Genomic DNA, 14,879 nt, shown 5'->3' on the forward strand with positions numbered 1-14,879 from the left:
GTTGGCTGGTGTGCGGCCGGCGTGAGCGCTGTCCTCGCCGCTTGTAAATAATGTAATGCATTGTTCGCCATCCTCATCTCCCACGATTCGTCTCATCTCCGTCCTACCGCCACATAAAAATATTTCATTACCTTTCATTGCACATGACTGCCCAGACTTAGAACTCCACGTTATAAAAGATACTTGCTGTCTTCTAGCGGTTTAAATGAGACTAACTTTTTCACTTCGCCAATTTTCTTCGCTGTGCGAGAGGCCACCACTGTTGGTGTTCGTGGTGGCTGTTTTTTTATGGCGGAAACTGTAAATAGGTTGTTTGTTGTGTAAAAGACTGCGAAATACGTGAAATAACTCTGAAAAGTAAACTTCTCCTACGGTCCACTTTATAGGCCGCCATTGTGTATGCGCACTAAACCCTATATTCGATTCACAAACTTTGTCATAATGCCTCAAAGAGATGCAGTCAGTGAAGTTCCCACAGCTCGGACAGGATGTCTTTCGTTACCCGACCGCTCAAAAGCGGAAAGTTTACAGACCGTACATTTAACTCCTTGAGCTTCGCGAACAGGTTGCGCTCCGATTTCTGCAGCACTTTCCCCACACGTGCGTAAAGAAGGGCTGCCGAGAGGCGATAAGATACGTTATCTACGACCACGTTTAATATATATTGCCGAGCAAAGGCACGGCGAGGCTTCAGGTGCGTCACCCGATATCGCGTTCTGCAACGACAGTTCGCCGCCGACCTGCAATCGCTAAGGACGTCGTGGCGTTCTGCAACAGTGTGAAGGAACAACCTTACCCCTCCGTAGTAGACCCTTTCCACTGTTTCAGGTAAGTTGCCAATTACGGCGTAAACAACCTCCAACGTGCGGCGGGGGCTCTGGTGCACTCGCAGATAGCCATATCTTAGCTGGACATGTTACGGCCGTGATGGACACTCACGGTGGTAGGAGTGTGTACGCAATTGTTGCGGTTGCGAAAAGCCGACCGGGGCTCGTAGTAGCTGCAGCGCCTTAATTGTAACAAGAGCTGACAGACTTCGTGCGCAGATTGCAACTTCAAACTGCGATTACCGATTCTACACACGGCGTCTCAACTGCCATCCGCCAAGATTTCAAAAAAGAGCAATCGCGTCACTCGAAAACCTAGTGCATAATGTTTCTAGTACAGCAGAGTATAGTCGCAAGTATGTTAATGAGGTTAATTGAGAAATAGTAGCTGGTTATTTAACTTAAGAAGTACTGTATAAATTATAAAGTATCAACAAGGCACTTCTAGGTACCCACGAGAGGCATCGCATTGCGGTATTTTCAGCAATGAACTAAAAACGTACTCATTTATTGTTACTGGTAAATAAAATCCGCGAAATATGAGAAATACAACGTTACGCCGCACCCGACTGCCTAATAAAGTAGTGAAACTAATTTCCATTAATTATCTAACTCGATAAATATTGTCGAAATGAATAAATTATCAATGAGGCATCTACGACCGGCACCTAACTGCGGTATTTTCTGCGACGAACTAATCCGTACTCATTTATTTTGACTGATAAAGAAACCCCGTAAAATATGAAAACTACTACGTGTCGGCGCTCCCACTCGTATCATAAACCAGCCCCTTCAAATCAGCTGATTGAAATCAACTGCTTGGCTCGTCACATTCCCGCAGACACAGCGAATCACCTTGATAATCGCGTGGAAGGAGCGGCAACAGCAAGTTTTGCGGGGCGCGTGTGGCAGATAAGGCAAAAACTAAGTAGCGATTTCATCTTTCTTTCTATGCTTTACTTCATTCTGGCAAACTCAGAGGGAGCCTGTTGGAGGGCACTGCTTTATGATTCGGGCGGGTGCGTTGTCGCGTGGTATTCCTATCTCGCGGGGTTTCTTTATCAGTATTAGTTCGTCGCTGAAAATACCGCAGTTATTGCCTCTCGTGGATACCTACGAGTGAGTAATTGACACTTTCGACGGACGCTAACGGCTCAATGAAATTTTGTTTTAACTGAAAGATCATACGTTCCATAGCTCTCTCAGCTTTTTATCGACTAGCAACGATGCGTTATTTCCTTAGAAATCTTTTCTCTCTCCCGCTTCCCTTTCATTTTTTTCGTGACGTAGACATCGCGTCATGACGTAGACGCCCCGTAAGCCGTCCCCCCTCGCCCCCCCCCCCCCTCCCCCCACGCTGCTGCTGCTGGAAACATTACACACTAGGTTTTTTCGAGTAACGTCGCTGCTCTTTTTTTTTTAATTTTGGTGCATGATAGTTGGGACACCCTACATATGGCAGCACTATGATATGGGCGCAGTACATTCGAACCGGGTCTCCCTCTTAGCCACTTTCCACAAGGCAAAGAGGCTTATCTTAGGGGCTAAACCTTTAAGGAGATAGGGCTGTCGGCGGCTCCTGTCGTCGTCGTCTCATGTAGTCACGTTACTAAAACATCGGGACACTCGTTTTCCAACGGCTCGCACTAGAACGTAACGCGTACTAAAACAACACACAGGGACACTTGTTTTTTTAACGCCTCGCGCTAGATCGCTTCGTGCTTCAAAGGCAGGAGACTTTTACAGAAAAGTTGCCGATTTCTACCCCCAACGGTTTCATCTCCGTGGGCAAGAACGCCAAGGCGCTAAGAATAGACTTCTACACTGCATGCTTCGCCTCTCCCCAGGATTCACGTTAGAGATGGCCAGGGATTTTTTTCTGAGGCCCAATCACGGCTGTCACGAAAAAGTGCTTCAACCCCGCCATTATGCTGTAGTTGAGGGCGTTATGGTATTCTGCATTGTTCTGCGGAAAGCCGTGCTTATGGCCACCAGCATAATGTAGAAAAATCTAACTTTAATTTGCGCCTGAAATTTCTGTCCTAATCAGAGTAGATGCGCCATATGACCCCACATAAATGCGCTTTAACTGAACAGATAGCAGTACGGTGTATGTTCGACTCCTAGGGATATTTTTAGGGGCGAAGAACCTTAGGGGCTCGGGCTTTCGGCGTCTCCTGTCGTCGTCGTCATCTCCTGTCGTCATGGTAAATCCCTTTCAACCAACCTCCCATTGCTCTTGATGGGAGGTTGGTTCCCTACTCCAGGCATCATAAATTCCTCGGCATTATCATCGAACGAGACATTTCATGGAACGCACATGTGGCTGTCCTTAAGAAGAAAATCACCGCCATTGCCCACATATTCAGATTTCTTGCTGGAAAGACTTGGGGAACATCAGTAAGGGGAATGATGCAGCTGTACTCCGCCCTATTTTTAGGAGTCTTGCGTTACAGCTTGCCCGCAATTTCCAATACCTGCTCCACAAACCTTCTGGTAATACAGAGAATCCAAGCAAGGAGATTTCCAAACATACCAATAGCAAGCCATTATATGAACTGTATGAACAGTAGTTTTTCAATTTTGCACGTTCTGGTTCATATTTTCGTGTTCGCGTTTCATTCTGACACCGATGGTACCTGAAGTTTTCTTTGCGCTAAACAACGGGGAAATGTAGGACAAGCGCCAGCGGTTCACGAGGTTCCAACGGTGATGACTATTTAAACCGCGTGGTTTTGGAATCCTCAGCGTGACTCTTTGACGACGGCACACCAGGCCGTCCGTGATCTCGCTGCGCCGCCTGATTACGGCAGTCGCTTGACATCGACCGTTAGCGAGCTACGACGACAAGGCGAGCCCATAAAGCGCTCTGCACTTAAAAATGAGAGACCAGTTGTTAGCACTGCAGCGCTAGAAATGTCGCCTGGAGTCTTCTGCTCAACACTCGGGATGCACGATCGTGCAAGCAGGGCGAAGTACCAAGTGACCAGCCGATCCCCTTTCCGATGATATCGCGGGAGCGTTGACCGGCGAATGGGTCAGCGACTTATCACGGAGGATAGCAGTGAAATAAACGAGAATAGTCGCATGCGCACAGCGATGACGCCAGTATGAGATTGTTCTGCTAGGCTATTTCCGAAATCATGCAACATATATCCTACCGCTACTAATGAGCCAGCTGTGTTTTTTTCCGAACGATGTCAGTGATTTTGCCCGCGATTTGTTCACTGTTATCTTACTGTTTGTTTCACGTCGTAGTCCAGGTATGTATGCTCATTGCAGCCATCAAATGGTAAAGGGAAAACTTGCTTGTTAGTGTGTCTGTGCACGCGTGGGTAAGCTCTGTCAAGCCATTCACAGCGAAACCTGAGAATCAATTAAAAAATTTGGTGTCTTCCCACTTTGTGAACAAGTATGACCAGGGAAGCGGTGTTGCGCAATGCTAGAGTCCTCTTAGGAGCTAATTGTCATATAATCGTTTTTCCGCATAGATAGGGTAAAACAAGGGTTACAGCCGTTTCCTGTAACCATACTTCCTCCGTAGATTGCACTGTACTGATAGCAAACAGTATTTCTGTAGCGTTCACAACTTCACAAACTAATCATGACAAGTAAATGGAACTCGGCTTAAAGGTAGATCCGTCTTAGCGCCTAATTTTCATATAATTTGCTTCGGGATACTTTCAATCACACAACAGTTAGAGCCGCTTTCTGTAATCATGCTCCTTCCGTAGATGTCTTTGGCGCACCGTTTTACGATCCCGGGGATTTGAGTGGACGCCGCAAAGTGGCGTTACGCTCCGTGCGATTCTTCTCTACATCGCTCGGTTGCTGGCGATAATTTGGATCCTAGCCATAGACAGTTTCGTTGTAAAATAATTAAATAATAATAGTCACCGCAAGTCTTCTGGAATACGATCACTTCCCAAGTTCTGTCTGTTTTTGTCGGACTTTCGTTTTGTCGCTCATGCTTAGAGTAACTACAGATAGTTAAAAGAAAAGGAAGGCACGCGAACTCCCAATTACGCTTATAAACCTTTGCTGGTACTTTTTATCTCACCGTCCGGCAGTAAACTCAGCCGGGGATTCACAGCGAAAGGGATTGCGTCGTGCTCGAAAAAAGAACCTAGCAGACGACGGTTGACGGGGCGGGATCATTCTATGCACGCGACTACCCTCGCGTATTTCCCTGTTTTACTCTGCGATAAGGCGCCGAATCACACGCCGGTCGACGCTTAGGCGATAATAATTTAAAATTTGGCCGGCTGTATAAATTATACCAAGTTGAAAAGGTTGAACTAGTTCAATGGCGTCATGATTTGAATAAGCAAAATACGTTCGTGTATTACTGAAGCTGAAAGCAAACATTTCGGTATTTCGGCCCGTGGAGTAAAGGTTCAATAATGACATGGCGCTAGGGTGGATTTTGTAACCTTAACGTATATTCAGCTTTAAAAATTATAACGCCCGACAATATTTGACGTAAGCTCCAGGTCAACTTGATCCGTGACTTAGTCCATGGGAGGCGACTCCAGGCATCAAACTTCTTTCCTTCGTTGGCTGTTGCAAAACACGTTCTTAAATTATGCACCACACATCAAATCATCCCGTGGGTTCCATGTTATTGGCCACCAATCAAGGATACAAAAGTGGCACCGAAGCCTCAAATCACATCCAGCAAACGTTTGTACGACATGGTGTACTTTATCCCCGAAATGTCGTCAGCGACTACGATAGTTATACGAGGCTTATGGCATCGAAATTTACCCTAACTCAAAAAATCCCAACTCTAGATGCAAAGCAAGCAACCCGTTTTTCCCTCGTCAGCTGTCTGAGATTACATTCACAATGGAGCACAAGATAGCGCACTCAAACTGGGGGTAAGGCACAACCGCACTGCATGCCTGATTACGAACAGATTACCGAGACAATGCTACAGATAAGCTATATGCGCGAGGTGGAATCAATAGACTACCCTGCTGAACCCATTTCCGACAGTGTAGACGCGAAAACAGCAGTAAAAAACCTGTGCATGACGATATACATGATCTCAATTGCCGAGCTGATAACGACTCCACGTGCTGAGACAGGTCTACACCTCCCGCTATTCACTTCGTTCGGCTCAGCAATGCCTGCAATGCATGGACGTTCAAGTCCGCATATTGAACCCATATATAAGTGACGTCATTACGAGGGATAAAAAGATGATGCTGGCGTTCGCGTTAACACAATCACGAGGTTTCTTGTTTACATTTAAAAAATCGTCGTTCCTTCTAATGTGCGAGCCAGGAACTATATCACCCATTTGCAAATTCAAAGCTTCTTAGGAAGTTAGGAGACAGCGGGGTGGTGTAGCCAATTCAATATCAACTAAATTGCTCATCACGATTCACGCAATGCCCCTGTCCATCATCCCTGTCTTGGTGCTAATTATTGTTATGTATTCCTTCCAGGTTCATAATCAAGATACATATGCGGACGCGAGCACTCTTATTGGTAATGCTGGGTACGCTATTTATTCCATTTTCACATCACTTCTTTATGTAATGCACGTTACTTTTGAACTCACTAAACCCCATTTCGAGTTATTGTTAGTAATGTATGTTTTAGGAGTCATTGTCACGGAAAGAAGCCTGGGGATTCCTGATTGCTACACCTCTTGCTTATGCAGCGAAGTATTTTCATAAAGGCCTCTACACAAGCGCCCTGGCTTTTGTTCTGGTGAAACGTATTGAACGTCATTTTGACCCCTACCTTCAAAATACTACAATACGGATTTTCACGTTTGCTTTTTCACTGTGATATACCTTCATGTGCTTATGTTAGTGTTTGTTTTTATTTCCTTTTATGCTTTGATTATCTAGATGTGATCAATTTCAGCAAATCGAGCGAATGTTCGATACACTGACTTGAATAAGGAGGATTCGAGATTTATTCACTAATTACGTGCGATACATTTTAACATTGATTGATTGTAGGGTTTAACGCGCCGACGCAACGCAGGCAATGAAACGCGCCGTAGGGAAGAACTCCGGATTATTTTTGACCACCTGGGGATATTTAACGTGCGCCGACATCTCGTACACACGGGCGTTTTTGCTTTTCGCCTCCATCTCAGAAGCGGCCGCCGCGGCCGAGAATCGAACCCGCGTCGTACTGCTCAGCAGCATCACGCCTTAGCCACTGAGCCACCGAGGCGGTTACATTTTAACATTTCACCTTTCACCACATAGCCGGAGGCTAGTGTTGGATTCATCAAACACGTGTCGCGTCAATAGCAAAACTTCCAAAACTGGATCACCAACTCACAAACACAGATTCGCAAACAGAGTTGACAATTTTCTCATTGACGTTGACAAATTCACACTGAGAAATTAAATCATCTACTAAAGTATACGTTTGCTGACTCTTGAGTTACACCTCTTGAATTCAACGCTGGGTGACATCAATTTCAGTAATAAGGAAACTATAAGCTGATTTTTTGTGCCCTCCATGCCCCCCTTTCGAAAATTTGCCTTCACCTCCTGAAACAACACGAAACGGTTGGAAGGGGCAGTCGATTTGCTTTGTACAACTGATAGCATTGAGAATAATACATGCGATGAGGGCTGGCGCTTGAGATCGTCGGTTTTCAAAATGCTAGTTCAACGCCGCAGCTTTCAGTAAATGAATCAAATAATCAGTTTTTAGGTAATCAATAGTTTCATAATCGTTTCATTGGTCTATGCCTCAGCAGCATGTGCGCGCTGCACCACCATACGTTTTTCGTTATAAAGTGCTGAACAATATCCAACTGCAGGTATACGTGCCGCTTTAGGAGTATTACATCTATTGGAAGAATTGCAGCAGCAGATGTCCAGTATGCGCCGGAGAATCGGAGCGTAGACATGGCGTTTCGCCAGGAGGTTTTACGCCATCTACTGGTACCCGTAGAGTGATGTGCAATGTATACAATGCGCACTATTCCCAATGGGCACCGGTTGACTACGTTATAACTCAAAATGTGAAACTACGCCTAACGGGCGTCAGGCCGTCACATGCCTGCGTTGTCCGGTCCCGCGATGCTCGTCAAACTTTGCGCCAGCTAGTTATAAAGCTCACAAATACAGGAGGCCTCTCTAATCTGGCTAAAACCTGTTAAAGCAAAATCGCTTGAGGTAACCTGGTAACGCTCTTGAAGTTAACCTAATTGTTGGTGTTCTACAAACGGAAGGTACTCCTGGACTAATAGGCGCACAGTAATGGAAGACTACAAATGAACTTAGAAAATGTGGGTACCAATAACTTCCTTCCCAAACTCGACACACTTGTGTTCACATTGCCTCCGCCAAAAATAGTCGCGACGTGAGACCTACCGACTACTTTTTGAGGATATCTGTCAGTACCCTGAGTAACCACCACACCACTGCCCGTGAACAATAGCCTCTAAGCGCTTCGACATGACGGTTGCATGCCCACAAAGTCCAACTTTCTTCCATTCCCGTAACACTACAACACAGCAATGGGTGGCGCTGCTCACGACCTCGGCCGTACAGCCGGCCAGAGTATGCTGATGGAGACGGCCCGTCCCGCCAGCAAGCACCGAGGTACCAAGGATACCTCACACCATGAGAGCGCCCTAAGATCGCGCTTGCTATTTATTCACTCACTCACTCACTCACTCACTCACTCACTCACTCACTCACTCACTCACTCACTCACTCACTCACTCACTCACTCACTCACAACTAGCCAAATCTTGTCAGCTTGTTGGCTCTTGAACCTCAACGTCCACTTTAGTGCGTTCGTGTGGACATGGCGGTGGCTGCAGGCGTGCGTATGTGCCTGCATCCGTCCCTGCGACTGAGGAATATTTAACACGTTTTGTTTTGCTCTCTCATAATCTTCATCTAATGTTGCAAGCAGGAATACTTTTAAGAAGATTCATATCCTAGCATCCGTAAAATTATACAATCTTCCACCGCTGTAGAGAGAGAGATAGAAGGTTCTTTAATTATAAAAAAGCAGAGAGGTCTGGTGGAATGTATTCGCTTACATGCTACTCTGCGGGGATGTGGAGGAGGAAGTAAATGAAGTAGGGCGAAAGAGAGCAGGAAAAAGGAAGGGGTAAAAACAAAGTAACATGGAGTGTTCCATGGGTTACGTAAAAGTCCACTTGGTCTTACAGGAAGAGGATGTGTAGTTGTAGATTGTCTCTGCGGCATTGATGTCGTGTAAATAATCAAACACTGCATCTAAAACTTTTCGCTGGGACAATAGAAATGGCTGTATCTTGAAGTGACCTCAAAGAAAAGTCACCAGCGCTTTCATCTTCTCGCTGCAGGCACTTTAGCCTGGCGGGCGTCCTGTGAGCCCGTAAATCCCTCTTCGATCGCGGCCATGAGTGCTGCGGACGCAGATGACGAAGAAGAGTACGTGGAACTAAGCACGGCAGATGTCGAAGACGTGGAGCGAGCCTTCAACCACTTCCAGCAAAGCCAAGACGCACTGTACAGCGTCGAAGCCGCGGAGTCGCGAGAGCGGGTCGTTCGCATTGCTGGGCTGCCGGGTATCTTTGACGTCTCCCGAAAACTATCGCACCTAAGGCCTCAGCCACCTAAGGTGCGAGCATATCAGGGCTTACGGTGATGCGCGCATGATACCAATGCTCTCTCAACCTAAAGGCGGTGAACCCTCACTTCCTGGTTTACGCCAACACCATCGACGGACTCGCCACGGAGGCGTCGCCGGAGCCCGTGATGACGTTGCGTCACGACGATAACTTCACGGCCGTCTCGAAGTACGTGGGCGGCGCCAAGAACAAGCTGTACATCGTTGTGCACGGCTACCGGAGCAAGGGCCGGGCCCGCTGGGTGCAGCGCATCAAAGACGAGATACTCGCTGTGGTACGCTACTCTTCTTGCCACGCGCCATTGCTCGGATTGATTGATTGATTGATTGATTGATTGATTGATTGATTGATTGATTGATTGATTGATTGATTGATTGATTGATTGATTGATTGATTGATTGATTGATTGTAGGGTTTTACGCGCCGACGAAACGCAGGCGATGATGCGCGCCGTAGTGGAGGGCTCCGGATTAATTTTGACCATCTGGGGATCTTTAACGTGCGCCGAAACCTCGCACAAACGCGCGTTTTCGCTTTTCGCCTCCTTCAGAAAAGCGGCCACCTTGCAGTGATTACAGCAAGTAACGTACAGCCGTGTTTAAAAGTTCCCAGACCGCTGCGGCCCCAACTGGAGAGCTGCCATCAAGGGTCCTCGCAGACGCACGACGGTTGCGGGTGACAAAGGGCAGTAAAAAGGAATGCTATTTTTTAGCATGCGGCAGCTATAAAGCGAGAGCAATGCTCCTTCCAGCGTTCTTTTATCTTCGTAACCAGCGACAGTCTGCAAGCACCGTTCATGGCCGCGCCATGATAGCGAGCGCGGATGCTCCGTGTATGGTCGCTGCAGCGTGGGAACTTTTTACCAGGGTTGTATGTCTGTGTGTGCGTGTGCGTGGGGATCGAGTGCGCGAGAGTGTGTCTCTAGGCGGAATTATGTGTGCACGCGAGCGTGTGTATGCGAAAAAGAAAAAAAAGTGCGCGCGTGCGCGCGTGTGTGTGTGTGTGTGTGTGTGTGTGTGTGTGTGTGTGTGTGTGTGTGTGTGTGTGTGTGTGTGTGTGTGTGCGTGCGTGTGCGTGTGCGTGTGCGTGTGCGTGCGTGTGCGTGTGTGTGTGTGTGTGCGTGTGTGTGTGTGTGTGTGTGTGTGTGTGTGTGTGTGTGTGTGTGTGTGTGTGTGTGTGTGTGTGTGTGTGTGTGTGTGTGTGTGTGTGTGTGTGCGCGTGTGTTCCGCTTTGTCTGCACATCTTCGCGTTAATAGAAAATGGCCCGCAGTCATTTTATTTAGCCCTGAGATTTTCTTTCGTACCTAAATATTCGTTAAAGCGGACTCACCTGATGACATTCACATAATAGGTCCTATTCCATGACACACGGGCCTAAAATCATCCTGTTACGATACGAAATGTTTTACAAATTCTCAGAAATGCTCCTAATGGCCAAGTTTGCTTCTTTTATAAATACATCATTTCTTTACTGAGAGACAAGAAGAACAAGAAACGCATTTCGGTTGATCCAGCTTCGCCAGATCACACTAGCTTGCCAGCAAGCGAGAGTTCTATTTTAATTTCAGTATAGAAGTGACACATCTCTACAATAAGACTCGTGCACTGTGGTTTTTAAGTCTGTAAGTCATAAAGTAGCAAGTCCCAAAGAAATATTAACAGGTGAGTCCTCCTTAACCACGACCAGCGACGAAGATTGTGAAATACACTTATCACAAAACGCCTTATTAAAGGAAGAAATACTGGTGGGCAGTGTTAGGAAACGAGTAAAACTGTTCGCTTAATAAAAGAAAGGTCTACCTTTCGTTTCCGCGAGGGTCAACCCAACAGTAATATATATACGCGTATATATCTGCATAATGTGTGTGTGCGTATGTATGTTACGTGTATGTGATAATGTAATGCTAACTTTGTTCCAGGTGTAAATACAGAACGCAATGACGACAAAGAATTGTACCTACATGACGCGAGGTAGAAGTAGAAGACAAATAATTTCGTGGAGACATGAAATAACAAACTTTTGGGTAAGGACAATGCATTCAGCCACATTAACATACGAGCCTTTCAAAGTCTATGGGCGAGAGACCTTCGTCCGGCAGCGCGCATACGTAGGCTGATATTGATTATTATGAAAGTAATAGTATTGGTCATGGGCACGACAATGATGATCATTACAATGGTGACGACACCACATGCATTATTGTGAACTCGTTTTGGTTGACACTAAGGCGCACTGCACTACCCAAGAGAGGGACAATGCCGGGTCTTTTCCTCGTCAACAACGTCCGAAGCCTGTGTGTGTATTTGTTTTCCTGTTTGTAATACGCGTGTCATCGCATTCTACGCGCTCACCAATTCCTCCTGAAGAGGAATTGACTTTGAATCTTTTCCGCAGCCTCCTACTCACTCTCTCGCTGAATGCAGGAGAATGCGACCGTAGTTGTGGTGGACTGGTCGGCTGGCGCCAGGGTTGCCAACTACAGCGTGGCTGCTGGCAGCACACGCACCGTGGCACGCTTGGCAGCCACGCTTGTCAAAGCGCTGGTGGACGCCCGCACATTGAGTCCTTCTCGAGTCCACTACATCGGCCACAGCCTGGGAGCGCAGGCCGGCGGATTCTTTGGGCAAGACGTCCAGGACCTGACCGGTGCAAAGGTTGGGAGGATAACTGGTGCGTGCATGCTAGAGCTAGAAAATGCTTGTGGATGGTCGTTTATTGCGCCCTGAAAGCGACGCTGAGCCCATATTCGTGGGAAAACATGGGCACACATTGCTCACGGCGTGAAGTTAAAGTACATGAAACAGATAAGAGACTAAAGATAGGAGACAGTAGTCGCACCCAATGACGACTAGAAAACTTCGTTAAATATGTGCAAATCAAATTTTCACCGCATCTTTGGGAACACGAACCGGGGAAAATCAATATCACCGGGGCATGCAAACAGGAGTGAATCGATGGCAGACACGTAATACGCAATATCATTTAATGCTGACTCAAGAATCCGGCCATCTACTTTCGCAGGTCCAGAAGATGAGCCCGTTTGATATTTCAATCGCTAAGCCGAGTAGAGCTCACCAACTAGTGCGCTCTGTAGAGTAGTATACTAGTCAGCTCGGCCGACTAGAGCGCTGTGGTGCCAAAGTGTAAAAACGAGACAGTCTATGTCTCAAGATATACTAAATTCCATGTGATCGGCATTGCGGTGCTTCGTTTGGGACGCTGTTAACTGGCATGCGCGAAGCGCTGCTTATAGAAGGATCTTAAACTGTTACGAAATGCATCAGGCCTCCAAACATTACCACGAAACGCATTAAGTTATCCTATGGCTTTACACAGGTCTCGACCCAGCGGGACCACTGTTCGAGTACTTTGACGCTTACCTGAGCAAAGAGCACGCCGACTTCGTGGACATAATCCACACGAGTATGGGCATGGGCTTCAACTTTGTCCGGGGTCGCCTGGGAATAACCAAGGCCACGGGACACGTCGACTTCTACCCGAACGGGGGAAAGCAACAGCCCGGATGCAAGGCCTTTGGCCGTAAGTAGCGGCGTAATGGCCGCGTCAATGCTTCGTCTTGTTCGTTTTTAATTGTCGTCGCGCATATCACCGACCACGCAGACTATCGCCCAAATGTTGATTCCACTGTTTGTCCTTGTTATTTCCTTCCGTGGGTAATGGTAAACGCTAAATGATAAAGAGTGACTTAAATACCACATAAATTCCCACCCTTTTCCCATCAACAAAACGAGTGGAATACACCACCCGTAAACATCGTGGCCACTACAGATTCATCCCGTTTCCAATCTACCTCGACTAACTCACTTAGAAGCCGACAATGTTTTGTAGCAACCGTTGACATTTAATAGGTATTATATCGTCGACATTGTATTTGGAAATGTTTCGTGCAGCGGCTGGCTGGTCACTGTGTTACGGGTCACTGTGTTATTAGTATTGATCCTAGTGTAATGGTCACTTTGGTATTAATATTCTTCCCCGACAAGCGGTTTTACTGTTACTATTGTTACTACAATGATGTATCCCCCTAATGTAATGCCCTATGTTCTCTTAATGTATTTAAATGAATGAATGAATGAATGAATGAATGAATGAATGAATGAATGAATGAATGAATGAATGAATGAATGAATGAATGAATGAATGAATGAATGAATGAATGAATGAATGAATGAATGAATGAATGTTTATCCCAGCCATATAAAACTACAGCCGTGAGCAACAGTTTGCAGGATACCATTTAACCAATCGAAAGTAATTTCTCCGTTTCCTGATGGCTGATCACCGGATACGCATAAGGCGATGATGCTCCGAAGAGCGATGCTTGGCCTTAGAGTACAAATAAGGTACTGAGCCTTCGTACAACAGAGAAGTTAGTTTAGAATATCGAAATCGCGCCCTGTTTGGCAAAATTCTGCCCCCCCGGGTGTGCTTTACTTCATTATTTTTTCTCCTTTACGCGTGCTGAACAGGACTGGACTGCTCTCACGCTCGGGCTGCCCTGTACTACGCCAACTCTATCCGCACCTGCAGCTACCCAGCGCTGCCGTGCTCCAGCTACGCCGCCTACAAGAGTGGTCGGTGTACGCCGTGCGACCAGGTGCCCTGCGGGTACATGGGCCACAACGCGAGCGCCAACCTGCGTGGAAAGCACTACCTCAGCATCTCCTCTGAGTCACCGTACTGTCCGGGAGCTGCCGCGACGTACACCGCGTCTCTTCTCTTGCTGTTATCGTCGCTAGTAGCATCGTTAGCCGTAGGTTGTACCGGAAGGCATTGAACAAGTGCATCTTATAGTCATTACACATTCCTCAACCCTCTTGGGTTTTTTTTTTTGTTTATTTGTTTAACTGCCTAGTGCACGCAACATGAAATGGCATTCCACTCACTTAGCATTTTATTGAATCGATTGTTCACGATAGCGGACGAGGTTAAGCTGATTTGTAGCCATTGGATACAGAATTTTGCAATTGCCCAATATCTTAACCACAGCAACACGGTCACGACAAATGGCCAGAAGCCTACTGAAGAATTATCGGAAGCAGAGAGCTTGGAAATCTGGGCACCAGAACTCCTTCCGTTTCTCGGCGGTCAGCAAGTAAGGGTGAGCATCCTGTTTGGACGGAATAAACATAAATCTTTAAGAAGAAAACAGAAGAAAAAATTGTCGGGGCACTTAAGATTGCTTGCGTGTTTTTAATTCATTATGGCTTACGGTGGCGAAAATAGTCACCGGAAACACATTCTAGTTAATTGTTCATATACAATTCTGAAACTTGTGGACTTTTCGTATCGTTTAACAAACTCCTTAATGATTAATACTGTGTGAGGCACCAGTCAGTATGAGCAAGAACGCTGCGAATCTAACATTATAGATAAGACATTACTCAAAATTCGGAATGCTTTAACTTCCGACATTTGC

The 14,879-nt window shown here is 46.5% G+C and overlaps 1 protein-coding gene across 2 annotated transcripts; it reads left to right on the top strand.

Annotated features, from left to right (window-relative positions):
* Positions 1 to 693: 693 nt before the first annotated feature.
* LOC144177811 (pancreatic triacylglycerol lipase-like) lies at positions 694 to 14,623 on the top strand. 2 transcript variants are annotated; one of them, XM_077705394.1, is made up of 7 exons: positions 700 to 828; positions 6,281 to 6,333; positions 9,151 to 9,428; positions 9,491 to 9,712; positions 11,863 to 12,109; positions 12,776 to 12,979; positions 13,930 to 14,623. In XM_077705394.1, exons 2-7 carry the CDS (start codon positions 6,300 to 6,302, stop codon positions 14,235 to 14,237), a joined length of 1,293 nt encoding a protein of 430 aa, XP_077561520.1. In that variant the 5' UTR covers positions 700 to 828; positions 6,281 to 6,299; the 3' UTR covers positions 14,238 to 14,623. The 2 variants fall into 2 exon arrangements, with proteins under 2 accessions (XP_077561521.1, XP_077561520.1); XM_077705395.1 differs by lacking the exon at positions 6,281 to 6,333 and having other exon boundaries at positions 694 to 828.
* Positions 14,624 to 14,879: the final 256 nt, after the last annotated feature.

This window comes from Haemaphysalis longicornis, unplaced genomic scaffold (assembly GCF_048455015.1).
Source record: "Haemaphysalis longicornis isolate Haplotype H1 unplaced genomic scaffold, Haemaphysalis longicornis Haplotype H1 scaffold_31, whole genome shotgun sequence".
NCBI lineage: Eukaryota > Metazoa > Arthropoda > Arachnida > Ixodida > Ixodidae > Haemaphysalis > Haemaphysalis longicornis.

What these genes read in the sequence shown, in the direction of transcription:
- LOC144177811 (XM_077705394.1), top strand. Translation starts at nt 6,300, where the DNA reads ATGCGGACGCGAGCACTCTTATTGGTAATGCTGG. An exon ending in TAAGGCCTCAGCCACCTAAG is followed by an intron (nt 9,429 to 9,490) that starts GTGCGAGCATAT and finishes CTCAACCTAAAG; the next exon opens with GCGGTGAACCCTCACTTCCT. An exon ending in CGGATGCAAGGCCTTTGGCC is followed by an intron (nt 12,980 to 13,929) that starts GTAAGTAGCGGC and finishes CGTGCTGAACAG; the next exon opens with GACTGGACTGCTCTCACGCT.